This window comes from Lagenorhynchus albirostris, chromosome 16 (assembly GCF_949774975.1).
Source record: "Lagenorhynchus albirostris chromosome 16, mLagAlb1.1, whole genome shotgun sequence".
Classification (NCBI taxonomy): Eukaryota; Metazoa; Chordata; class Mammalia; order Artiodactyla; family Delphinidae; genus Lagenorhynchus; species Lagenorhynchus albirostris.
The window spans coordinates 57,293,667-57,321,510 of NC_083110.1; the positions used below are offsets into that span (position 1 = coordinate 57,293,667).

At 40.9% G+C, this 27,844-nt stretch overlaps 2 protein-coding genes across 9 annotated transcripts in view; both read left to right on the plus strand.

Moving 5' to 3' along the window:
* Nucleotides 1-1,164: 1,164 nt before the first annotated feature.
* Nucleotides 1,165-27,844, plus strand: part of BTRC (beta-transducin repeat containing E3 ubiquitin protein ligase) — a 184,567-nt gene continuing 157,887 nt past the window's right edge. For 2 of the 8 annotated variants that reach the window (XM_060125582.1, XM_060125585.1), the window contains exon 1: nt 1,167-1,294. In XM_060125582.1, coding sequence (XP_059981565.1) covers nt 1,247-1,294 — 48 coding nt within the window. In that variant the 5' untranslated portion in view covers nt 1,167-1,246. Of the gene's footprint in view, nt 1,295-1,553; nt 1,710-27,844 lie in introns of those variants that run through there. The other 6 variants (XM_060125589.1, XM_060125587.1, XM_060125583.1 and 3 more) reach the window with 6 other exon arrangements.
* Nucleotides 26,569-27,706, plus strand: LOC132507118 (BTB/POZ domain-containing adapter for CUL3-mediated RhoA degradation protein 3-like). The gene has a single exon (XM_060126163.1). The coding sequence runs from the start codon at nt 26,569-26,571 to the stop codon at nt 27,568-27,570; it is 1,002 nt and encodes a 333-aa protein (XP_059982146.1). The 3' UTR covers nt 27,571-27,706.

Sequence of the window (27,844 nt, forward strand, 5' to 3'; positions counted from 1 at the left end):
CTATTATGTATTAGGTATTGTGCTGAGTTCTGAGGATGTAGGGATGAGTAGGACAAAGTATCAACATACTAGAAATGTAAGCTCCATAAGACTGGGTCTATTGCGTTCACTACTGAATCCCCCCCATCTCTTGGCACAATGTCTGCACACGGTTATATGCTGTTTGTTGAATGAAAGAATGAATAAAATAGTTTACAATGGAAAATTTCCTTATAACCGAAAAGGTATTTCCCTAATTCACTTATTTTATAAACTCAGATATTTTGTACAGCGTATCACTTTTAGCCCAACCCTAGTGTTTTTTCCACTTAGGTTAAACCCAATTTCCAAAATAAATTCGTACTGTCCCTTTTAAGGCCAAACTAAATACTTACATGCTTTATTTATTTATTTATTGGATTTATTGGATATTCCACCATTAAAGGCCTTTTGCAAGTACCCATTTAACCCTTAACGCAGGGCTTACATCTCAGGGTTAGCAGTAGAGGCCATGGTTTCTGAGTGCTAAACACCCGAGAATTTCCTGAGCCGAGTTCTATTCGGCCCTGATTTACTGTGGATTAGAATAAGGTGACAGGCAGAAATGTGCGGCGATGACTTAGGAGGACCTTGAAATTCTGCATTAGTCTATAAGGTGCTGCCAGGTGCCCATAGGCCAAACGCCTCTAGGTTGAAATCCGTCCCGCAGACGCCAGACATATGAATTTTGGGGGCGTCCAGTTTTCTACAACCACAGTTAGGGAGGCCCTAGGACCTTTGTCCTCTCACAGTTTTTTCCAGTATTTGGGCTACAGGTGAGGCACTGGTCGCCATCTTGATATCAATTGCCAGGCAAGACGCCACTGGCGTCGCTCGGTAACCACGGAGACACCGATGCCCCTCCCATTTCCCAGCCCTAGAAGCTGTAAACTACGATTCCCATACGCTGATTCTCTACTTGACTGCCCGTTGTCTAGATGCGGCTTGTCAGCCACCGCGACCCTACCGCAGTGAACCGCGGGAGTTGCAGTTCGCGGTGTGGCCTCATTTTTTCCGGCGGGAAGTCCCAGAACTACAAATCCCGTGAGCCAGCGGGCTCACGCACGCGCACGGAACAGCTGATCCTCCCTGGCCCCCCTGCGGGTGCCTGAGAGGTAAGAGGGCGGGGAGAAGGAAGAGGAGGCGGGATCCGGGCTCTGCGTTGGTTGCGGCCTGGCACCAAGGGGGCGGCCCCGGCGGAGTGCGGACTCGGTGGCTGTTGACGAGCATGGACCCGGCCGAGGCGGTGCTGCAGGAAAAAGCGCTCAAGTTTATGGTGAGGAGAATGTGCAGGCCGGGGAACGGTGGAGGCGGTGGCGTTGGCGGCGTCGCTCAGGCTCGGGTCTGGGCCGCCATCCCGCTGGAGGAGGGGGCAGCGGGACCCTGGGCCGAGGCCGGGGCCGGGGGCGGAGGCGGCTGAAGGGACGGGACGGGAGTTCCTGGGAGGTAGGAGGGGTTACGGAGAGGACCCGGAGGTGGGGGGCAGCAGCTCCGCCATCTTGTGGATGAGAGGCCAAGTGACAGCAGGAGCTTAATCGGGGAGGGGGCTCTGGGCGGCGCGCAGGGCCCTGGAGGGAAAGGGGCGTAGGGACAGTTACTGAAGAGCGGAGGAAGCCAGGAGGAGAGACGCCGTGAGGCCGCTGGCAGGGCCTTCCTTGTGTGAGGGTTACGGGTGAGGCCCGGGAGAAGAGGTGCATTCAGGAGTGGGGAAGGGGAGCGCGGGATAGTGGGAGGAGAGATATTGGGAGTGGGAGGTGGGTGGGAAACGGGCAGCGCTGGATGCAGCTGGATCCAAGGTTAGAGGAGAGAAAGACAGGGCTGGTGGGAGACAGATTTGTAGAGTTAGGTGGGAGAGATAGCCTTTGCCTTCAGGGTACAATCCCAGCTTGGCCAAACTAATGTTGACAAACTCTGGAAAGGACTAGGCCTTACTTAGGAAGAAAAGGACTGGGGATGGGGATCTAGCGCTATGATGACAGTCTCTGAGAATGGAAGGGGGTTGACTAGGAACCAGAATTACAAATATCAGGAAAGGGGCTACATCCTCTAGTTTGAAAGAAGACAGGAGAGGTTCATTGGCTGGGGAAACCTAGGTACAGGAGATTAGGGGCAAAATTAATAACTAATAGGGTAAAACAAAACTTAGTGCTAAATTGTAGAGATAGTAAAATGAGGGGACCGGATGCTGTACTACTTTCTGGGAAAGGAAAGGCCATGGAGAATCCAAAGACCCATAAGAAGTGATAAGATCAATGGAGAAATTCAGGAGATAAAAGGGGGAATGCAGGTAGTGAGGAATGGCTGATGTCAGGATTGGTAGTTTTGAGTTTTAGGTTGAAGCACAGTATGAACTTGGACTGGATTTTGTGGGTGTGTTTAAATCCTTTGGAATCTAGTTCTTTAACTTTGAATCATGCTTTTCTGTTTTTGATATGTGTATGTTTGGCAAATTTGTGGAGTCTGATATTTGATGCTTTTAATCTGATGCTTCATTTGTATATCCTAGTTGTAAAACCAGACTTTGTGGTTACAGAATGATGGGATGCATAGACTTACTTCTGTCTTAGCAGGTGGACATAGAGACGTTGATATTACTTGCAGTCTAGTTTTGCTTTTTCCAGAAGTAATTGTAACCTGTCACTCCAAATCTTATTTCTTTTGTCAGTTATTTTGTGTCTTTGCCTGAGATACCCAAATTTAAACAAACGTGGACATTAACCTAATTGAATTTAGGCTTTAAACTGCCCCATTTACAAGAATACTGGTCAAATTTACTATGACTTTACTTACTTTGTATTAGTACTTTCAGAAACACCTAACTAAAGTTCAAATGTATCTTTAATAAAATTCTGTTAGGCCTGAAGAAGGTTCTTGAGTTTCTACCAAATGTTGAAATTCTAAAATATTAAGAAGAGGCTTTGAAATTTTTTTGGACTATAGAAGTGAGAGGAAGTTGCTTTGTATCTACAGCCAGCTTCTAGATTTGAGTCAGAAAAGTGGCAGTTGCTTATTTTTGTTTTCCTGCTTAGAGATTGACTCAATCCTAATCTTGACATGTATCAGGTTTATGGAATAATGTGGTTTAAAGATCATAAAGAGACATTATGAGATCATCTTCTTTACTCCCCATTAGACGTCAGCCTAGGAACATTTTCAACCAATTGATCTCTGCTTGGCACCAGTGAGTTGTTTTGATAATGGTCTCCTGATTGAGTTAAAGTTGAGCTAGAGATGGCCATGTAGTAGTTTACAGCTTTTGGGACGCCACACATTACGAAATGTTGAGTCAGTTTCCATAGGGAGAAACCAATTCTTCTTCAGTTTTACAATAGTTACTTTCATTTTTGACCTTGCCTGCTATTGTGGCTGCTGTTTGAGCAAAGGCCAACTGGAAGAGGGTCACCAAGAATGACACCTTAGGGCTTCCCTGGTGGCACAGTGGTTGAGAGTCCGCCTGCCGATGCAGGGGACATGGGTTCGTGCCCCGGTCCGGGAAGATCCCACATGCCGCAGAGCAGCTAGGCCCGTGAGCCATGGCCGCTGAGCCTGCATGTCCGGAGCCTGTGCTCCGCAACAGGAGAGGCCACAACAGTGAGAGGCCCGCGTACCGCAAAAAAAGAAAAAAATAAAAAGAATGACACCTTAATAACTGAAACAGAACAGAGAGTTAGAGATTTTGTATTCCTTTTTAGCTCAGTAACAGTCTTATTATGAATCTAAGTCACAACTTACTTGCCTTTGGTCCCATTTACCCTGTTATAACATGTCTGTTTCCTTAGTCAGTTGAGATAGGAAGATATTTTATTTGTGTTTGCACCTAGTAATTAGTGCACAGTACACATGCAAGGATTATCCTTTTAATAAAATTGAAGTTGTTGATAGTATTTGGCTTTATTTTGTCCTTATCCCTTCCTTCAGTTGTGAGTTGTGAATGATAATTTTTATACCGATGCCTGATTTCCACTGTTTAAGAAAATGTAGGGCTTCCCTGGTGGCGCAGTGGTTGAGAGTCCACCTGCCAATGCAGGGTACACGGGTTCGTGCCCTGGTCCAGGAAGATCCCACATGCTGCGGAGCAGCTGGGCCTGTGAGCCATGGCCGCTGAGCCTGCATGTACGGAGCCTGTGCTCCGCAACAGGAGAGGCCACAACAGTGAGAGGCCCGCATACTGCTAAAAAAAAAAAAAAAAAAAGAAAATGTAAAATTTGTTTAAAAAAGCAACATGAAATGATATTCTCTTTCATGAATTTTGTTCATTATTATATTGACATAGTACTTTGATTAGAAATTTTATAATAAAATCTTATCAATGAGACTGGTAATTCAGATTTGACCATAATTCACACATGGTCTAGACTTAAAGTTTACCTTTGGATTTTTGAGATATATCTATCTGTCTATCCTTCTGTATCCTACCTGTCTATATGACAAGTTGAGGGATGAATTTGAAGATTTTTTGTTTGTTTTGTTTTTATTTTTGGCTGCATTGCGTCTTCGTTGCTGCACGCGGGCTTTCTCTAGTTGTGGCGAGTGGGGGCTACTCTTCGTTGTGGTGCACGGGCTTCTCATTGTGGTGGCTTCTTGTTGTGGAACATGGGCTCTGGGTACACGGGCTTCAGTAGTTGTGACACACAGGCTCAGTAGTTGTGGCTCGTGGGCTCTAGAGCACAGGCTTAGTAGTTGTGGCGCACGGGCGTAGTTGCTCCGCGGCATGTGGGATCTTCCCGGGGCAGGGCTCGAACCCGTGTCTCCTGCATTGGCAGGCAGATTCTTAACCACTGCACCACCAGGGAAGTCCTTGAAGTTTATTTTTAAATGGACAGGATAAACCAATCCCAGGATCTTAGAACTGGGAAAATTTGACGCATGCATGAAATAATTTTAGGACATATAAAATAGTTTTTTAAAGAATTGAAAGATAAGTGAAAGTGTAAAGGGTAACTTGCTGTGTAACAAAGATAAATCTGTGGTTGACTGATGCATTTTCTGTTTCACTTGGTGTTGGCTGGGGTGCCAGCGTTTCTGGAATGTTCAAAATGGCCACCTTCTGTCATGGCTGGCCACTGGATGAAAGTTCAGCTAGCAGTAATGCCTTCTGTCCTACTTTATGTGGGCCTCCTTTCTCTAAATGGCCTTTCAATTTCCTTAAAGCATGATGCCTGGTGTCTAAGAAGGAGCATTCCAGGAGATAGGAAATAGAAACCAGTCAGCCAATTCTCCTAAGTCCTAGGTTTGGGAGTTGAGAATGCTGCCATTGGTCAAAGACAGTCAAGGCCAGCCCAGAGTCAGAGGGAGGGAAAATAATCTCTACCTGTAGACAAGAAGAGAGGTATGCATAAACAGAGAGAAACTGCTGGGGGCCATGCCCTTTTGAGACTGGCTACCACAGATGCTATTCTAGTTGGATGCTCAGGATAAAAATACAAATGGGATCAGCCAAATTTGTGGGTAATAACGCTAGGAATGCTTTGGAGGCATCTCTTTTTTGAGGTTAACTTCTTAAGGAGCTAACATGATCTCCTGCATGACTTGTCTTAATAATGTTACTGTAGAGATAATACTGGATGAATTGATAGGATTCAGGAACTTTTCTTTTTTGCCTGAGAACCATATGTATCTAAAAGCAAGAAACTGCATTTTAAAATAAGTATTCAGATTTCTCACTATGTTGGGCTTTTCTTTAAAACAGTGAGATTGATTACCAGCTGGTTGGATGGACATTTGAAACTAGTTCTTAGTTTGTCAGAATTTCTATATATCTGTTCCCTGTTCTCAATTTAAATTAGCCTTCAGTTTCTTTTCTGAATACTCATATAGGTATTGGGGTATGGAATTACAAATTAATGATAATTCTCTGTGTTCATTTTCTTGATTCATGTTTGTAATGTACATAATAAATTATTGGAAGTGAATTATTAGATTGGAGTAAAAATTCTTCTACTTTGAATGATTGCCAGAAATTTTTTTTTTTTTTTTTTGCGGCACGTGGGCCTGTCACTGTTGTGGCCTCTCCCGTTGCGGAGCACAGGCTCCGGACGCGCAGGCTCAGCGGCCATGGCTCATGGGCCCAGCCGCTCCGCAGCATGTGGGATCCTCCCAGACCGGGGCATGAACCCGTGTCCCCTGCATCGGCAGGCGGACTCTCAACCACTGAACCACCAGGGAAGCCCTGCCAGAAATTTTTTATTGCTAAATTAGAAAATGAACTTTCAAAGGAGACTACTTGTTATTCTATATTTTTTGTGTATTGTTTAAATCCTAAAAGAAAATAACCGGTTAAGAATTTTTTTCCCTTTCTAAAGGGAGATGGTACATTATGCAAGATCTTGATCATGTATAGATAAAATTATTTGTGGTAAATGGCATTACAATTAAAAAACGAATGAGAATGAAGAAAGAAAAAAGGATCTTTGTGGTATTAAAATATTTTAAAATACCATGTGCTTTCTAGCAATATTTTAATACAGCATGAAGGTGCTTTCTAAATGTATATAATAAGAATTCACTGTGGATAAAGTAGAAAATATTTACCAATGTTTAACAACTTGGTCACTATAAAGAAAACTGCTTTCTTCCTTAATAAATCAATCCCAGCATCCTAACATTGGCAGTGGAGGAGGGGAAAATCTCTATGGGAAAGGTCCACCTGATCTTACCATTTCAACTAGTATTCCGTAAGATTCACCTTGTCCTGGGGAATCTCTGGATAATTCCCTTTAGATTTCTGAAGCCTGATTGAAAACAGAGCTAGAACATTTTACAGAAGACTCAGAGATAACAACAGAAGAATAGATACTGAGAGTAATTTTGAACTAAGAATATGATTTGTTCTCTGGGGCACTACAATCATAGTTCCTGGATTGCCTTTGTATGTGGCCAGGGTGAGGATGGGGAGCAGGGGAGCAAAAGCCACAGAGCTGGGAGAGAATTCCTGCCTGCTTAAGGTGAACGCTTTGAGTTGGAACTTCCTTCTGAGGTCTTGCTCCTTTCTGAGATTTGGCTCTCCCTTCAGGGTATACTTGCCTTCCTATTCCTAGGCTTGTGACTGACCTGACCTGACTCTGTCTGTGTCAATAATAGGATAACCACAGTAGAAATGGGAGGGTTGTGTTTATTTATTTTTCTTTGTTTTTTTTAAATATGATCAGCCATGAATAGCTAATATGTATTTACTTAGTGTTTACTGTTTGCTATTCTAAATTCTTTACATATACTATTATTTCATTTAATCTTCCCAATAATCCTGTAAGATAGATTCAGTACTATTGTTACTCCCATTTTCAGATGAGGAAACTGATTCCAGGGAGGTTAAGTAACTTGCACAAAGTCTCTCTGCTTAGCAAGAAGCCTGAGATCAAACCCAGGCAGTCTGACTTGAAACCCTCATTTGCACTGTGTTTCATCCTTGAAGAGCAGAGAAACAATGGAATATGATGGCACATTTCTTTGCTGGTCCGATGGGCCAGAGTGGAGAGTTACCGTCCAGACTTATATATAGATTTATTTTATTTTATTTTACCTTTTTTTTTTTTTTTTTTGCGGTACGCGGGCCTCTCACTGCTGTGGCCTCTCCCGTTGTGGCGCACAGGCTCCGGACGCACAGGCTCAGTGGCCATGGCTCATGGGTCCAGCCGCTCTGCGGCATGTGGGATCTTCCCGGACCGGGGCACGAACCCGTGTCCCCTGCATCGGCAGGCGGACTCTCAACCACTGCGTCACCAGGGAAGCCCTATATATAGATTTCTGATCATTTGAATTACTGAGGAAACGGAGTTGTCACGGTATCATTGTATCAATTGGCTATTGCTGAGTAATAAAGACCCACAAAATGTCATGGCAATACGATGATAGTTATTTATTCTCATGAATATGTGGATTTGCTGAATATTGGATGACATAGACTGAATTTTGTTGGGTCACTCTGGATTTGGCTGCTCACTCAGGACTGTTCCACATGTTATTCTGGGACTCAGACTGTAGAGGCAGTGACTTCCCAGGCAGAGCTGTCCTCATAGCTATAGTAGAGGCACAAAAGAGCAAGCCCAGTTGTTCAAGTGCCTTTCAATCATTGGTTGTATTATACCAGCTGATATTCCATTAACCAAAGTAAATCACATGGTCAAGTCAAGAGATGGGAAAGTATACTCTGCCCATAGAAGGAGTGGAAGAGAGAGCAACTTGCACAATAATTTACTATAGTAATAATAACCTAGTATACTTGATTTATAGAAGAATGATAAAATGCTTACTATTACAACTATTGTGCTTTCTTTCTGCTCTCCCTTGTTGGCACTATTCTGACTAGCACTTTCACATTTTGGTTACTGAACAACACCTATTGGTTGGATACTTCCAGAATCACAATTTAATACAGCAGGTGTCTTTGTATTATGTCATGTAGAAAAAAAAAAGTGTAAAGAAGTAATCAGAATCTTGACTTTAATCCACAGTGATGCCCTGGAAAGTTCATCAGTATCACAGTTCTTTTTTTCTGTACTTGGGAAGGATAAGGTTGATGTCACTTGAGTAGCATTTGTAACAGAATTTGAACTGTAACAGAATTTGAATCAAGGTCATACATAATGCCCTCGGTATTACGTTCAGCGCTCTTAAACTCCTTCTCTGAACGTAAACTTAAGGCTGCAACGATATTTTCTGATGTCTGGGGGACTTTCAGGCTTTCACTGAAAAGTCATGGAAACAGAATTGTAGCATGTGGATAATGTTTTTGCAGCATGGATATGTAAATCCTTGTACTTCTTAGCAAGTACTACACTAAACTGTTAATGTGCTTTTTGTGAAATGCTAGATTATGGGTAATATTTCAAAATATTTGGCATCTGAAGATGTATTAGGAAACACACAAAAAAAGCATCACTTAGGTGATTTTTCTTTTCTTTTTCTTTTCTTTTTTTTTTTTTTAAGAAGATGTTGGGGGTAGGAGTTTATTAATTAATTAATTTATTTTTGCTGTGTCGGGTCTTCGGTTCTGTGCGAGGGCTTTCTCTAGCTGCGGCAGGCGGAGGCCACTCTTCATCACGGTGCGTGGGCCTCTCACTATTCACGGCCTCTCTTGTTGCGGAGCGCAGGCTCCAGCCGCGCGAGCTCAGTAGTTGTGGCTCACGGGCCTAGTTGCTCCGCGGCATGTGGGATCCTCCCAGACCAGGGCTCGAACCTGTGTCCCCTGCATTAACAGGCAGATTCTCAACCACTGCACCACCAGGGAAGCCCCGACTTTTCTTTTCTATATATTCCTTAATGTTTTCTACATTTTTGACGGTGAATATGTATTGTTTTTAATCAGAAAAATTAAAGTTTAATATATTTAATGTATACTTTATAAAACAAGTACCCCAAATGAAGACCTGCACTTGATCATGGACTACAGTGTAGCAAGTGTACTGGCCAGTGGACTGACAGTGGTGGCTTGAATAGACAACTGACTCTGAGCTCATTTTCTTAACTGAAAAGTCTTAATTGTTAGTCTTACCTAGTTAAGAAGGGTCTCTCTTTCTCTCTTTCTCCCCCCCTCAGTTCATTTTAAATTGTAAATTGCCATGTATAATGTGTTAATTGATAAATTATGCTACTTAAACTCCTATATGTATCCAAGTTTTCATTGGAAATTTAGAACTCTATGGTCCTAAATTGTGCTGGAGCACTGCATTTTCCTGTTAAGTAGTACTTGACAAAATGAGTGAGTTGACAACTGAAAACGAGGCATGCCGTGTGATTTGATAAAAATATAAACATAAACCGAGTGCAAAACATTATGTTACACGTGGAGGGAACTGGTTATGGGGGCAGGAGGGGATGAAGACACAAAGTTAAGTATTATCAAACTTCTGTCTTCTCTAGAACTTCACAGTCTGTTGAGAAGATAGGCATTTATAAATATCTCTTAAGGCACACTTTGATAAGTGCCAAAATAGAGGCACAAAGTGCTATAGAAGTTAAGGGAGGGGAAATTAGTTTTAACTGGAAAGATCTTTGGAAGGTTTGAAGAAGAGAGCTTCATATTGGACTTGTGGAATAGATAGATTTTGACAGACTTGTTTCTGAAGTGGGAAGTTCCAGGAAGAGGGCGTAGTTTAGGTAGAGGCCAGAAGATCAGGAGACGGCCAGCACAGTGTGAGTAGATGTGTATGATTTGAACATAAGGTGAATAGCAGACAAGAAGGAAAAGATAGATTGGGAGCCTAGGGAGTTTGGATTGAATCCAGTTTGTATTTAAGAATAATATTATAGTGTACTTGGTATGTGTCTATATAAGCTTTTATTGAAGTAAAATAAGTATACTTTTTAAAGAAATCATAAGTATACAGCTCATTGAATGTTTACCCAGTGGTCACTTCTGTGTAACTATTATCTTATATTTGTAGATTAGTTTTTGCCTTTACTGGTATTTAACTTCACATAAATGGAATCACTCCAGTATATATTCTCTAGTGTCTGACATCTTTTGTCCCACATAAGAAGATTCATTCAGGTTGCTGTGTTAGGTGTAGTATGTTCATTTTTATTGCTATGCAGTATTCCACTGTGTGAATATACTTCAAATTTTTAGCCATTTTATTGTTGATGGACGTTTGGGTTATTTCCAGTTTTGGGTTACTGTGAATTGTGCTATTATGAATAATCTTGTACGTGTCTTTTCTTGTACGTATGTACATATTTCTGTTGGGTATATACCTAGGAGTGGAATTGCTGGGTCATAGGGTATGAAAAATGTTTAGCTTTAGTAGAGTCTATGAATTTTTTCCATTTCATACTTTCTACAGCACCATATGAGTTCCAGTTGCTGTACATTCTTGTAACATTTACTTGCTACTGTCTTTTTTCACTTCAGCCATACTAGTGGGTGAATGGTAATTTTTGACTGTTTTAATTTGCGTTTCCCTAATGACTGCTGTAATCAAGCACCTAAAAAGATTATTGAGGTTTTTGGCTTTTTTAGGTTTACTGGCTGTTTAGATATCCTCTTTTTTGAAGTGTCTGTTCATGCCTTGGTCATTTTTTTTTTTAAATTGGATTGTCTGCCTTTTTCTTGTTGATCTATTCCCTATATTCTGAAAAATACAATACAGATCTTTCAACAAATATATGGTTCTTTTGTAGGAATGTGTGTTTTGTTTTCAGATTTTTTTCATTTAAGAGATCAGTAAAAAAGTCACAAGATTTTGAGACTACAAAATACCTACACAGGATTTACAGGGTTAACGTTTTTTTTTCTTACACAACCAATACTTGAAGAAGAAGCACCACTGTCAGCACCATTTTATAAATGAACGAAGGAGATTTTTAATGCCACAGAAGTAGAAAACACATAATCTCAGAATAAAGGAAACTCTTTGAGGTAGGCAAAATAATGCCTTCCCCCCACCCCCCACCCAAGATAGACAGTGTAATCCCAAGAACCTGTGAATATGTTAAATTACAGGGCAAAGGGGAGTTAAGGTAACAGATGGAATTTGGTTGCTAATCAGCTGACTTTATTTTTAATTTTTTACCATACCACGCAGCGTGCGGGATCTTAGTTCCCTGACCAGGGATTGAACCCGTGCCCCCTGCAGTGGAAGTGTAGAGTCTTAACCACTGGACCGCCAGGGAAGTCCCTCAGCTGACTTTAAAATAGGGAGATTGTCCTGGATAATCCAGGTTGGGCTCAGTGTAATCACAAGGGACCCTAAATGTGTAAGAGGGAGGCTGAAGAGGAGGTCATAGTGATGACGTGTGAGAACTCAATCCACTGTTGCTGATTTTGAAGATGCCGTAAGAGAGCCCTGAGCCAAGGAATGTGAGCAGCTTCTAGAAGCAGGAAAGGAAAAGCTAAGCCTCCAGAAAAGAACATATCCCCACTGAGGCCTTGATTTTCGGCTCAGTGAGACCCATTTCAGACTTCAGAACTACAGGACTGTCAAATAATAAATTAATGTTGCTTTAAGCCACTAAGTATGTGGTACTTTTTTAAAGTAGCCATGGCAAATTAATAGTCTCTCTTAAGATAGTTAACCTAATTGGGGTGTCTGTTTGTGGATAAAATACACATACATATAACATCACTATATTTATTTTTAGTGTTTGGTAACTACCAGTGCAATTCTTTCTCTTTCTCTTAATATTTTATTTTGAATCAACTCAGAATTACAGAAAAGTTTCAAGTACAACACAAATGATACTTTTTCCTGAATCATTTGAGAGTAAGTTGTCACATCATCACCAAATGCTTTAGTGTATATTTTCTGCAAACAAGGACATTCTATATAAGACAACCATCAAAATTCAGAAATTAACATACAGTACAATTACAGATCTAACCCCTTAGACCCCATTCAAACTTTGCCAGTTGTTCTAATAATGTTCTTTTTTTAAAAAATATTTATTTATTTGCTTACACAGGGTCTTCGTTTCGGCAGGCGGGCTCCTTAGTTGCAGCTCTCCAGCTCCTTAGCTGCAGCACATGGGCTCCTTAGTTGTGGCAGAGGGCTCCTTAGTTGCAGTACACAGGCTCCTTAGTTGTGGCATGCGAACTCTTAGTTGTGGCATGCGAACTCTTAGTTGTGGCATGCATATGGGATCTAGTTCCCTGACCAGGGATGGAACCTGGGCCCCCGGCATTGGGAGTGCGAAGTCTTATCCACTGCGCCACCAGAGAAGTCCCTCTAGTAATGTTCTTTATAACAAAAGAGTCTAATTCAGAATCACGTACTGAAATTAGTTGTCATGTCTCCTTAGTCTCCTTCAGTCTGGAACGGTTCCTGTCTTTAACTTTCATGACTATGGCACTTTTGAAGATTATAGGCTAGTTATTTTGTAGAATGATTCCTCAATTTGGGTTTATCTGATGATGTTTCCCCATGATTAGATTTGGTCCTGTATTTTTGGCAGAAATACCACAGAAGTGTTGCTTTATTTTACTTATTGCCTCCTGTTGGGTGACACATAATTTTTGTTTGTCTTACAACTTTTTTTACTTGATTAAAGTGGCACCTGCCAGTTTCTTCTTTAAAGCTAATGTTTTTGTAGTAAGTATCTTGTGGGAAGGTACTTTGAAACCATGTAACTATCTTATTCTTCATTAGATTTTCAATCTATTTTTAACAGAATGAGTTTATGAATTCCTGTTTTATTTGATGGGTTATAATACTATCTTTTACTTATTGCCTACTATTCTTTTTTTTTAATTTCTTTTTTTTTTTGGCTGTGTTGGGTCTTCGTTGCTGCACGCGGGCTTTCTCTAGTTGCGGCAAGTGGGGGCTACTCTTCGTTTAGGTGCGTGGGCTTCTCATTGTGGCGGTTTCTCTTGTTGTGGAGCACGGGCTCTAGGCATGTGGGCTTCAGTAGTTGCAGCACGTGGGCTCAGTAGTTGTGGCTCGCGGGCTCTAGAGCGTAGGCTCAGTAGTTGTGGTGCACGGGCTTTGTTGCTCCGCAGCATGCGGGATCTTCCCGGACCAGGGCTTGAACCTGTGTCCATTGCATTGGCAGGCAGATTCTTAACCACTGTGCCACCAGGGAAGCCCAATCATTATTTCTTTTGACACTTAAATTGTTCCCTGTTTGGCCAGTGAGAGTGCTTTCAAACTGCTTTCTTTGTCTTTGTTATGTATTTCTGTCATTCTTTGAACATTGTACTTTTTTCCCCCAGCCCTGGAATCAGTGATTTCTCTTTTTTTTTCCGGTTTCTTTTAGTAGAGAATGATATATAGAAGTCAATATCTGGGTGTTAGGTATACACATTGCTATTGGGTGTCACTGCTCCCAAGTCCTCTCACTGGACAGAGATAGGGAATATATGTATGTGTAAATGTGCGTACACACGCGTGTGCACACACGTATTGCTATTTTAATTTTATCTACATATTTATTTGAAACCATGAGTTCACACAGGTATCTCTAATTCTAGTCTAACACAACAGGGTTTATCCAATAATTTGCTTTCCATAATTGTAACTCCCTTTTCTGTTAGTAAGTTGGCTCTCATTATCCTCAACATAATTTCTTTTTTTTTTCAACATAATTTCTTAATCAATCCCCCCTGTATGTGACCAGTCTCTCCTGTTGCTGCTGTTCCTGACACCCATCATGTGGATGCGATCCTCACCTTATCAGTCTCCAAAATCCCATATTAGGCTGCTGCCCCTAGCCCCCGTTAGAAGACCCTTCTCATTTCAGGCTCTGATACTGTGCACTAGGTTGCTCTCCTCACTCCATTTGGACTTGAGCACCTTGTGCAGGGCTACTAAGGCTGCCGTATTCCTGTATAGACATTCTCTTTATCCTGCTAGGGTTCTGACATCCTGCTGTAGGTCACTGCAGATCCCTCCATCCCATCTCATGTACACACTTGTTTTCCTTGACCCTCACTAAACTGAATACAGAATTTTCACTTTGTAAAACTGAAACTCTGTACCCATTAAACAGTCCCTGGCAATTGCCATTCAGTTGCCTTCAGTCCCTGGCAACTGCCATTCTACTTTGTTTCTATGAATGTGACTACTCTAGATACCTCATAAATGTGGCACCATACAGTATTTGTCTTTTTGTGACTGGCTTATTTTTCTTAGCATAATGTTCTCAAGGTTCATCCATGTTAAGGCATGTGTCAGAATTTCCTTCTTTTTTTTTTTTTTTGCGGTACGCGGGCCTCTCACTGCCGTGGCCTCTCCCGTTGCGGAGCACAGGCTCCGGACGCACAGGCTCAGCAGCCATGGCTCACGGGCCTTTCCACTCCACAGCATGTGGGATCTTCCCGGACCAGGGCACAAACCTGTGTCCCCTGCGTCGGCAGGCGGACTCTCAACCACTGCGCCACCAGGGAAGCCCAGAATTTCCTTCTTTTTTAAGGCTGAATAATATTCCGTTGTATGTATACATCACATTTTGTTTGTCCATTCATCTCTTGCCAGACACTTGGGATACTTTTACCTTTTGGCTACCGTGAATAATGCTGCTATGAACATGGGTCTACAAGTATCTCTTCAAGACCCCAAAACACTTAATTTTTTTTTATCTTGATCTTTTGTTAGCACTTTTATGAATTCATCAGTTTTCCATCAGAGTTCTGAAAATGCTTATTCATTCAGTTCAGCAGTATAGTCAGTTACCAGAAACCTGTACTTGTCAGAGTCTTTTCCATGAATATTTTACCTTTTACATTTAGATGTACAGTCCGTCTGGAATTTTTATGTTTGATATGAGGTAGAGGACAGAATTCAGTTTTGTTTTGTTTTTCATCTGTTGCGTTGCATGGTCACTTTTGTCATATACCACCTGTCTATATATGTGTGTGGGCTTGTTTACAGGACTTTTCTGTTCCAGTGGTCTATTTATCCTTGTGCCAATATCATACTTTCTTAATTACTATATTTTTATACCAATTCTTGATATTGGATACTGAATGTCCCTCAGCTTTTGCATGTCCGTATATATTGGAATCAGCTTAATTTCCACAAAACATCCTCCTATAACTTTTATTGGAATTGCATTGAATCTATATATAAGTTTGGGGAGAACTGAGATCTTAACACTATTGAATTTTATAATCTATGAAAATGGTATATCTTTCCATTTTTGGGGTCTGTAATTCCTCTGTGTAGGGGCCTTTATATATCTTTTGTTAGATTTATTCCAGGTATTTGGTGTTTTTAGATGCTATTTTTAAAATTTAATTTTCTGTTGTTGAGTGTAAAGATTTTTTAAACCCGAGCTCCATGACCTCCATTCAGTATAAACACATGGGAGTACTTTTTTCTGAAAGGTCTATAATTTATGTCTGAATCTGATTCCCACTGGGGGCAATAACAACAAAGAAGATTAGAATACCCCTTTAGTTATTTGACTTTGAGTGGATTGGACTAGGGACGGGGGGGAACAGACAGGCAGGGAGGCTGCTTAAAGACTATGTAATAGTCTAGGCAAGAAGCCACGTGGGCTTGAGCTAGGGCAGTTGGTATGGAAAGAAGGAAAGATATTCAAGGAATATTCTGGAGATACAGTGAGTAAGGTTTGCCTGGAGTAGGCTAGGAGAAAAGAAAAAGAGAAAAGAGAAGAGTAAAATATGGCTGGTGTCAGGCGTGTTCAGGGCGATTAGTTAAAGGGAAGGTTGCCATAGCAGTAGGTATGGCAAAACAAGTATTTGGTGGGTAAAGATATTGGAATAGTCCCTAACTTTAATAAGGAGACTAAATTTAAGATATACATATAGGGTTTCCCTGGTGGGGAACCAAGCAGATGAATATCCAAGCAGATTTGGGGACTCAGAGAAGTTTAGAAGGGCAGGATATAATTTCAGAGGGGAAAATAGTGACAAGGAGTCTGGGTGCAGATATTCTGGGGAGATTCAGTAGGCAGACAACATCAGTGAGTACTGAAAAGAGGCGGCAAATCCTGTTTCAAGTTTGGGCTCAAAAACAGAACTGGAATACCCAGCAAGGAACTAAAGATTTCAGTCTACTCATTAGTGCCCACTGCAGTAGTACTATACTTTATTATTTGGAGAGCATGTTAACATGTAGTGCAGATTCTCAGCTCCTCTTCCCTCCACTTAATTTAGTAGACCTCAAGAATCTGCATGTTTAACAGGCATCTCAGTGTTTCTGATAGAGATATTTTTCAGATCATACTTTGACAAAATATCTAGACTGCTGTGTCCTGGCCAGTGTACCAACACAGAGGGAGTGGGGGAAATATTGTGGCTAGAGCCAGAGTAAAAGGTGAAGCCTTGTACATGGGGAACATAGCAGGAAGCAGCTGAGTTAACTGGATTCAAGAGTGGAGGCAGGTGGTAATCATTTTGTAGTATGTAAATATATTAAATCAACATGTTGTACACCTTACACTTGCACAGTGTTATGTCAGTTATATCTCAGTAAAGCTGGAAAAAAACAGTGAAGGCAGAATGAGACAAACTTCATGGCAGAGGCTTAGAATCGCTTTGAGTTCCAACTGATTAGTAATAAGTTGGTTTCTAAAAACAATTTACTTCTGGGTGCTGTTTGCAGCTGGAGAATTTGGTGAACCATAGGGGCAGAAAAATTAACACGATAATGCCATTTATAAGAGATATATCTAGTAGAAGAGCAATAGCAACACCCCCAAATGTGGCCACTCTAGGTATGTTAAAATCACGTCACAATAAACTGGTAGTCCCTGCTGGTGCTATGAAGAAGTTGTGGATAGTTCTAACATTACTTTTATTGTTAATATTCCATGACCCTATTACATACATGAAGATAAATGACAACAGACTACCTCAACAGTTGTTTCATAGTGCTCTTAAGGTAATGTCTTGAGGTAATGTCAAGGAATGAAGGGAGAAGTTTGAGGAATCATTGAAGTGTTGCTTAAAGCAATAGGCATAACTGAATGGTAAGGAAATTTATGATGAAAGATTCGTCTTTTGTACAATTACATAGACTAGAGTTGTTCTTTTGAGCAGGGTCCTCAAGCTGACCTCAAGTGAGAGGCACAAAGCCACAGGCTTTCTGGTGAGTGAGAAATTGTCTGAAAAGGTCTTTTTATCTTCATCCCTTAGATTAAAAGCAGCATCAGCCACAGCATCAGAGGGAGATGTAATTGATACAATTAAATGAGGTAAAGTGTGAAGCAGCTTTCTAGTCCATAAGGATATAGTGGTGGTAATACTTTTACAACAATACTCTAGTTCAGGGCTTCCCTGGTGGCGCAGTGGTTGGGAGTCCGCCTGCCAATGCAGGGGACACAGGTTCGTGCCCCAGTCCGGGAAGATCCCACATGCCACGGAGGGCGGGGCCCGTGAGCCATGGCCTCTGAGCCTGCGCGTCCGCAGGCTCCACAACAGGAGAGGCCACAACAGTGAGAGGCCCGCCTACCGCAAAAACAAAAACAAACAAACAAAAAAACTCTAGTTCAAAATAATTCACACAGATTTCCAAGGTTTATTGAATAGACATTCCACCCCTATTCCATTTTACTGTTTAAACGTGTATTTATTCATGTCTGCTGTGAGCATGTTTTTGGTCTTGGTTTTTTCTTTAAAAAATTAACGTTTAGTAAAATTGACTTTTTTTTAGTGTACAGGTCTCAGAATTCATGTAACCACCACCACTATCAGGATACACAACAGTTCCATCATCCCCCAAAAAACTACCTTGTACTATCTCCCCATCTTCCTAACTCCTGGGAGCTGTGATCTATTCTCCCTCACTTTAGTTTTATCTTTTTGAGAAAGTCATTTAATGGAATCATACAATATATAATCTTTTTGTACTGACTTCTTTCTCTCAGCATAATGCCTTTCAGATGATTCATCCAAGTTGTTGCATGTATCAATAGTTCATTCCTTTTTATTGCTTGGTAGTATTCCATTGTACGGAATACGGCCAGAGTGGCCGTAACATTTCGCATTACCACAGCAGTGTATGAGAGTTCTAGTTCTCCATCCTTGTCAGCACTTGGGATTGTTAGTATTTTTTATTTTAGCCATTCCAATAGGTATATAGTAGTATCTTATCGTGGTTTTAATTTGCATTTCCCTAGTGAATACCTCAGTTCTTGATGACTTTATCTGTTGGGCTCAAACACAAAAGCTAGTCATCCTAAGAAGAATCAGAAGAATGGTCATTAGAGTGATGTAACGTTCTGTGAAACATTCCATGAAAGACTTTTGTAACATTAGCATTCTATGAAAGACTTTTTGTAAATATTTGAGAAAGGAGTTTGTGCTAATGAATGTTGATGGCTTTTCAATGAAGTGAGGGGTACTTTGAAACCTAGTTACAAAGTTTCAAGTAAGCCCTGTGACAGAATGAGAGAGTGACTTAAGAGTGTCTTTTTCTGGTGGCATTTGGTCTTATGTAGAGCACTTGTGGCTTTTAAACTGAGGAGATAGGCAAATGAAAAAGAAAAATATCTGATTACCTGATAGTTTTGTTTTGTTGGCACCGCGTAGCATGCGGGATCTTAGTTCCCCAACCAGGGATTGAACCTGCGCCCCCTGCAGTGGAAGTGCGGAGTCTTAACCACTGGACTACCAGGGAAGTCCCTACTTACAGTTTTTAGAAACAAAGCAAAATAAGTGAGAAACACTCATGGTCATCATGATCATTATCAACATTTACTGATCTCCTATTCTTGGTATAATTTTGAAAAACTTACTTATTCAGGGAAATAATTTAGATAGAGGAAAGGAGGCATTCCCTTGAGTAATATGTTTGGCCCCCTTCTACTTCTTCCTTCTTCATAAATCATCCCAAGCAGAAGGCTGTATTATAAGAAGCAAACCAGATGATTGCTAACTAAATGTTTAGTGTTTTAGTTGGTTATTAGCTTAAGGTCAAATTTGTTTAATGAGTAAATGTGGAAGAGTTACTTTTTTTTAACACTTTCAACACACACTTAATGATCATTGGTATGTCATTCCCATTTTATGAAGGTGGAGTGTAATTTCTTTATTTTTAATAACGATAGAGGTTTATAATTATTGAATCTTTGTTTTGATGTTATTAGGCGTGTCAGTACTTTTCTTTGATACCAAGTCCTCAGTTAGGAAATAGCCTCCTGATTAGAACTTGTTTCCCTGGGACAATATAGTCCACTTAAAGCAGTTTCCAGGAATATATTGGTGCAGAAATAGACAGTCAAGTAGTGACTCATGTGTAGCATTCAGTGTAATTTAGAAAAGATGACTTAAGTAGAGGAATATTGATGCATCTGTTTTTCAAATTGCAGTTAATTATAGTGACAGCTTATAAGATCTACTTCATTCTCTCTTGGAATCTTGCCTAACTTAACAAATTTAGGTTAGAAACGGACAATTTAAAAGTCAAATAGGGCTTCCCTGGTGGCGCAGTGGTAGAGAGTCCGCCTGCCGATGCAGGGGACCACGGGTTCGTGCCCCGGTCCGGGAAGATCCCACATGCTGCGGAGCGGCTGGGCCCGTGAGCCATGGCTGCTGAGCCCGCGCGCGTCCCGGAATGGGAGAGGCCACAACAGTGAGAGGCCCGTGAACCGCAAAAAAAAAAAAAAGAAAGTCAAATAAATTAATCGAAAAGAATCCTGCCTTATCAAATCATGCTTCCAAAGGTTTTTCACACCCTCCAGTCTTATCCAGGTGTGATGTTTTGAAAATAAGAATGATTGTTTCAGTTTTTATCAGAGTTTGAGAATAGAAACTCCTTTTATGCAGGTATGTATCATCTTTGATTATACGGTAGTCCACTGGATATAGTCCCTCTACTTGACATATACCTACTGCATCAATAAACTGTGTGACCCTAGATAGTTTATATGTGGTCATGTTAAAAAGTGTTTAAGTATTCTTAAATGTGTTTTATCAATATCTTATGGAAAAATACTCATAATCTTTTGAAAGCATTCATGTTAAAAAGAATTAGAAATGATGTTTATCTCATTTGGAACTCTTTCTCTTTCAATGTATCATTAAAGTGTAGGGACAGTATATAAGAATTCATACCGGGCTTCCCTGGTGGCGCAGTGGTTGGGAGTCCACCTGCCGATGCAGGGGACGCGGGTTCGTGCCCCGGTCTGGGAGGATCCCACGTGCCGCCGAGCGGCTGCGCCCGTGAACCATGGCCGCTGAGCCTGCGTGTCCGGAGCCTGTTGCTCCGCGGCGGGAGAGGCCGCAGCGGTGAGAGGCCTGCGTACCGCAAAAAAAAAAAAAAACAATTCATACCATAGGATCAACTGAGACTTTGGTTTAAATATATTACAAATTATACACGGAAGCCTGCATAAGATCCTACATATTTTTTTTTCCCAAAGAAGCTTCTTTAAATGGTTCTGTTAAGTGTAGGAATGTTCTGATGATTATCTTTTTAATTAAAATAAGAAATCTTTGTTTAAAGTGGCATTCTTTTTTTACGGCCTGTTACAGTCTCTGTAACAATCATTCCTTAAGTCTGAACATTTTATTTCCAGGAATCCATTTATATAAAGCTATGTTTAGACCTAATTAAGGAACAATTCTTACAAAGCTTGTAAATAGCCAGGAAAAAAGGGACCGAAGATAAAACTGACATTCACATTTAACAAAATGATTGTTACAAGGTATGTAATAAGCTATAAAAATACAATAAATCTCTTTTTATAAGAGTTCATATTTTTTGGTCCTTGTTTTCAAGGGTATTTAAGGAGAATATCAAAGCTCTGGAAAGTGACATCTGTTTTGCTGAATGGACTAGTGATAACTTCTTTTGTCTCTTACTGACAGTATCAGGAGTTCTACATGTCTTCTTGGTGTGCTTTCTTTGAAAATACCTACTAATCAGTTAAGATTGTGATGTAAATTTTATATTGTGCCATAGTGAAAACAAGACCTAGTTCTCATCTCACTTATACTGCTTTCTAGAAGTTAGAAAACTTTGGGCAAGCTGCTTAACCTCCGAGTCTCATTTTCCTCATCTGGAAAGGTGATAATTGTTTCGATAATAATTCAATAATAATTATAATTATTATTTTTTATAATTATTTATAATAATTATATAATCACTTATAATATAGTTATTTATATTATATTAAATATAATATAATTATTTATATTATAGCAAATGTAATATAATTATTTATATTATATTAAATATAATATAATTATTTATAATTATAACTATTAGAATTTTTATTATAATTATTAAATAATTATTATAATTTTGATAATAATTCTCTTCCTACTTCAAAGAGTTGTTGTGAGGACTAGGTGAAATTATAAATAGTGAAAATATTTTGGAAGTTATATATAGGACTGTGAGTATCCAAGCTATATTTCTTTGTCTCTCTAACCTTGGGTTGTGGTAGCAGTAGTAATAATAAAATAACAGCAATAATGGCAGAAAACACTTATAGCTCAGTATGTACAGTGTAGGATTCTAGGCACTCAACATATATTAACTCATTTGATCCTCTCACCTTATTAGGTATGTATTGTTATTATCCCTGATTTACAGGCATGGAAACTGAGGCACAGAGAGGTTAAGTTACTTCCTTAAGATCATACAGTTGGAGGGACCCCTGGTGGTCCAGTGGTTAAGACTCCACACTCCCAGAGCAGGGGGCCCAGGTTGGATCACTGGTCAGGGAACTAGATCCTGCATGCCACAAGACCCGGTGCAGTCAAATAAATAAATAAATAAATAATTAAAAAAAAATCATACAGTTGGAGAAATATGGATTTGAAGAGGGGAATGGGTGGTATCAATCATTTTTCAAATCTATAGAAAAATTGAGAAAAGCATTCATATATCCCTCACCTGGATTGGCCAAGTGTTAACATTTTGCCATATTTGATTTTTTTCCTCTCTGTATAGCTATACTTTCCTTTCTAAATCATTTGAAAGTTGTAGACATCATGATATTTCACCTCTACTAAAGCATGTATTTCCTAACATGGGCACTGTCTTTCATAACTACAATGCAGGATCCCACTCAGGAGATTTAACAGTGATAACATTTTACTATTCAATATATAGTTTATATTCAGGTTTCCCCAATGGTTCCAGTAGTGTCCTTTATAGCCTCCTTTTTTAAAATTCATGATCCAGTCACATGTTACACATAGTTATGTCTCTTTAGTCTCCTTTAATTTACAATAGTTCCCTAGTCTTTTTATTCTTGAAATTGAAGTTTTTGGAGTCCAGGCAAGTTTTACAGAATGTATCTCATTTGGATTTGTCTGATTGTTGTCCATGGTTAGATTCAGGTTAAAAAATTTGGCAGGAATATATGTTGTAGTTTCTCAGTGCATTACATCAGAAAGTACACGATGTTATTTTGTTCCTTTATCGGTGATGCTAAGTTTGATCATTTTATTAAGGCTGTATTCACCAGATTTCTCCATTGTAAAGGTATATTTGGAATTAATAAGTGCTCAGTGGAGTGAAACTTGGAAACTGTGTAAATAACTTGTTTCCCAGCATTGTTTCTCCCTATAGTTTTGGCATCCACTGATGATTGTTGTGTAGAAATGGTAAAATCAGCCCATTTATTTTTAGGCAGTTCTAAGTGTTTTTTTTTTTTTCCTTCTTGACTTTGAAGTGGTGACTGTTTCCTATTTTGGGAAGATAATATGTAAACTTTGTCATTTTAATTTTATTTTTAATAAATTTATTTGTTAATTTATTTAATTTTTGGCTGAGTTGGGTCTTTGCTGCTGTTCTCGGGCTTTCTCTAGTTGTAGCGAGCGGGGGCTACTCTTCGTTGCGGTGTGTGGGCTTCTCATTGCGGTGGCTTCTCTTGTTGCGGAGCATGGGCTCTAGGTGCGCGGGCTTCAGTAGTTGCAGCACACGGGCTCAGTAGTTGTGGCTCGCGGGCTCTAGAGCGCAGGCTCAGTAGTTGTGGCATACGGGCTTAGTTGTTCCGCGGCATGTGGGATCTTCCTGGGCCAGGGCTCGAACCCGTGTCTCCTGCATTGGCAGGCGGATTCTTAACCACTGCACCACCAGGGAAGTCCCTTTATTTTTGTTTTTGAACTTAGCCTAATTAAAATGTACTTTTTACATTCTAATTTATAGGTTATATGCTTTATAATTTTTATCCTCGGTGGAAAACACTGCTAAAGCTGCTTAAATAATTGGGTTTAGTTTTTAAAGGCTTGTGGTACTAAAAGCTGCAACAGAAGTTCCTGGAGGGCTTGTGTTTTCCATTCCATAGGCCTGGGGTGGAGCCTGAAAATCTGCATTTCTAACTAGTTTCCAGATGATGCCACTGGTTCTGGGATCACACTTTGAGACTCACTGTGGCTTTTCTAGGCCTTTCAAGGCAATTTGCTCATAATTATTTGGGCTTTTTTTTTTTTTCTACTTATTTGCTTTCTCTGGTAGACATGAGAGTAGTGTGGTTATAGTATAGTGGAATAAGTTGAAGTTTGTATTAGTTGATTTTGATAAATGTTGGAAAAATTATGGGAATTGGCTAAATTACTGAATAGTATCTCATTAATCTAATTCACAATTGTGTTGTAATGAAAATGGCTGTAGGCTGTTTTAAAACTTACTGTGGCATTTATATTTGTTGGGATTTTCTTTACTTCACTTAAACACTGATCCCTTAGTTTTGACCGAATGAGATGTCCATTGTGGTCATTTGGGGCTTTCAGGATTTAAGTGATCCCTGCATACATTTCAACAACTTGGTTCTGTTAGGTCTGTGCAATTAGTAAAGCAAGTGGCACATTTGTTATGTCATAGAGATATTTTTACTTCTATGGAATTTGGCCAGATTGTCCTCCTCCCTTGCTTCCCCTATTAGAAATGCTATAAACATCAGAAAGAAAAGGATGACCTTACTATTTGTTTCCCAGACTAAATCACAGCCTTGAAGCAGCTCTTTACTTCCGAATAAAAAGTTTAATTTCACGCCCTGACTAGTGCTTGTACGTGCAGGTAGATATTTATTTTATGCAGCTAAACTGGTCTGCTTTTGCAAATTACTTGCCAGTCAGCAGAGCTATAATTTCTTATGAGTAGTTGGTGGTAAATTATAGTTCTTATTAGTAAGTTTTGTGTGTGTGTGTTTTCAATATGTACTTATGAAGCAGGAGTGGGAATCAGTCAGCAAACTTTGACCAGACTAGGATTTGACTAGTAGCTTTTTTCAGGGCTCAGGGATTGGGACTCCCCTGGTGGCTCAGTGGTTGAGAATCCGCCTGCCAATGCAGGGGACATGGGTTCGAGTTCTGGTCCAGGAAGATCCCACATGCTGCGGAGCAACTAAGCCCTTGCACCACAACTACTGAGCCTGCGCTCTAGAGCCCGTGAGCCACAACTACTGAGCCCACGTGCTACAACTACTGAGCCCGCGTGCCTAGAGCCTGTGCTCCACAACAAGAGAAGCCACTGCAATGAGAAGCCCACACACCGCAATGAAGAGTAGCCCCTCGCTCACTGCAACTAGAGAAAGCCCGCACGCAGCAATGAAGACCTAACACAGCCAAAAATAAATAAATAAATAAATAAAAAAGGCTCAGGGATTGATGAATTTGGACTAACAATTCCAATTAATTATGTAAACCAGTAAGAAAGAGTGAGATCTTGTTTTCAATTGATGTGAAAATGTACCCAGAACCTAGAAAGAATGATGCCTGGTAGAAAGGATTAAAGAAGAGATTCTCTTTCTTATTGAGAAATAGAATATATTGTAGTTAAAATTTGAGTTTTGAAATTGGAGGGCACTATTTTTTTATTTTTGGCTGCATTGGGTCTTCATTGATGCACGCGGGCTTTCTCTAGTTGCAGCAAGCGGGGGCTACTCTATGTTGCGGTGCGCCTGCTTCTCATTGCGGTGGCTTCTCTTGTTGCCTAGCATGAGCTCTAGGCGTGCGGGCTTCAATAGTTGTGGCGCACGGGCGTAGTTTCTCCGTGGCATGTGGGATCTTCCCAGACCAGGGCTCGAACCCGTGTCCCCTGCATTGGCAGGTGGATTCTTAACCACTGCGCCACCACGGAAACCCTGGAGGGCACTATTGGGCTGAAGTTTTAATTGCTTAATTGAAGCCATGAAGTTTAAAAAGTTTTTATTTTAAAGTGAGACTGACTTTTATTGAACTTGGATTAAGAGAAAATGCGATGAATCAGAAGGAGACAAAGTTCTTCTTCCTTAATAAGTGGGTCAGTTATTTGCTTTGACTGAGATGTCACTAATTTTGTGTGGGCTTTGAGTCTAGAGGGGTTATCTAACTCAAAGCTTCATAAACTTTTTTGTTCATGGACCTCACTGAAAATCTTTTGTATGTCATGAGATACTCTCCCCAGACATGCACATGAGTATACCTTTTGTACATGATTTCAAGAGGTTCAGAGATCCTTGAATCCTATCCATGGGTCCCGATCTAGCCTTATTTTAGTGTTGTTACATAATGTATTTTAATTTAAAATTTGTTGTTGATAATTACCATTTCAACATAAGTAATTGTGACTTTAATAAGGGTATGACTATCAGGTCTGAGCTTCATCATAAAATGGCATTTTGAGAAGCTAATGAAATATTATGTTATTTGGTAGTATCAGGAAAAAGGGTACAGACTTGACTGGTGGGTATCAAACATCCTACTGGAATGTCCTGTTCTTAATTTTCTAATCCCCCTAGCCACCCAGGCAAGCAGCCACAATTTATCCCTATCTGTGATGATAGAATTTTACTTGTCAGGGATATATGGATAGTTACACTTAATACTTTATTTGCTATCTACTGATATTTCCATGCTGTTTCTACTTTTATCAGTTTTATTAAAGAAAGAGTATGACCAAGCAAATGCCCAGCAACGTCAATTTACCCTAATAAGTGCACTTTACATCTAGGAGATTTGGAATACACTCTTTTGTGTCACGGTGAGCCTTAAACACTGTCAGCATGTTCAGTTATTTATACTCTTCAGCTCTGGGAGGGCTGGGAAACATCGTTTTCCCTTTTTCTTCATCCTCTTAAGGTATCAACACTGGGAATCTGTCCACCTGCTTAGCTCATTCAAAAAACAGTGGTTTATGGTCATTTTAGATCAGTAGTAGTACACTTTGGGCAAAAGGCCTTGTTTGAATCATAGACTATGACTTCTTCCTTTTAAAAATGAGCGAAGGCCTCGCCTCCGCCCCAGGCTCATGCGAGCTGGGTGTTTCCTGTGTCTCTCAGTCCGGGTTTGGAGACTGCAGTGTCTTCCAGCTTTTCATGGAAGAGATATCAGGAGAAAGTGTGGTGAGCTCAGCAGTACCAGTGGCTGCGACCCACACCACTTCGTTCAAGGGCACGAGCCCCAGCTCCAAGTACATGAAGCTGAACATGGGCGGAGCCCTGTACTACACCACCATGCAGACGCTGACCAAGCAGGACACTAGGCTGAAGGCCGTGTTCAGCAGGTGCATAGAGATGCTCATGGACAGTGAAGGCTGGATCCTCATTGACGAGTGTGAGAAGCTCTATGGTACGATACTCAGTTACCTTTGTGACGGGGCGGTCCCCTTGCCCGAGAGCCACCGGGAGACTGAGGAGCTGCAGGAAGAAGCCAAGTACTATCTGGTCCAGGGCCTGGTGGAAGAGTTCCAGGCAGCCCTGCAAAACAAAGATACTTATGAGCCTTTCTGCAGAGTTCCTGTTATCACCTCATCCAAGGAAGAACAGAAACTTATAGTGACTTCAAATAAGCCAGCCGTGAAGTTGCCCTACAACAGAAGTAACAACAAATACTCGTATACCAGCAATTCTGACGACAATATGTTGAAGAACATCGAACTGTTTGAAAAGCTGTCTCTGTGCTTTGATGGAAGGGTCCTGTTCATAAAGGATGTCATTGGGGATGAAATCTGCTGCTGGTCCTTCTACAGCCAGGGCCACAAGATCGCTGAAGTCTGCTGTACCTCTATCGTCTACACCACGGAGAAGAAACAGACCAAGGTGGAGTTCCCCGAAGCCCGGATCTATGAGGAGACCCTGAATATTTTGCTGTATGAGGCCCAGGATGACCGGGGACCTGACAGCGCGCTTCTGGAGGCCACAGGTGGGGTGGCCGGTTGCTCCCACCACCTGGACGAGGATGACGAGCGGGAGCGGATCTACATTGCCCAGATCTGTTGAAGGGGCAGGCCTGTTGTCCCTTCGGCTGATCTGTGGTCTGGTGCTTGTTGGGACCCCGCAGGGTCTGACCAAGGGCAAAGCTGCCCCTTCCCCTGCCCTCCTTGTTGACCCACTCCATCCTGGGAAGGCCGCCTGGCCTGCTCACAGGCATAGTGCACAAACCACTGCCCGGTGGGCTCCATTCCTTCCTCCTCGGCCTTCTGCCCCCAGCGGATGCCCTGCCCTTTGCTTAGAAGAAATTAAACACAGCCCCAGACTCTGTTCTGGCGTTCAG

Bases quoted from the DNA above. Each gene is read 5' to 3' on its own strand.
- LOC132507118 (XM_060126163.1), top strand. From the start codon at position 26,569: ATGAGCGAAGGCCTCGCCTCCGCCCCAGGCTCATGCGAGCTGGGTGTT.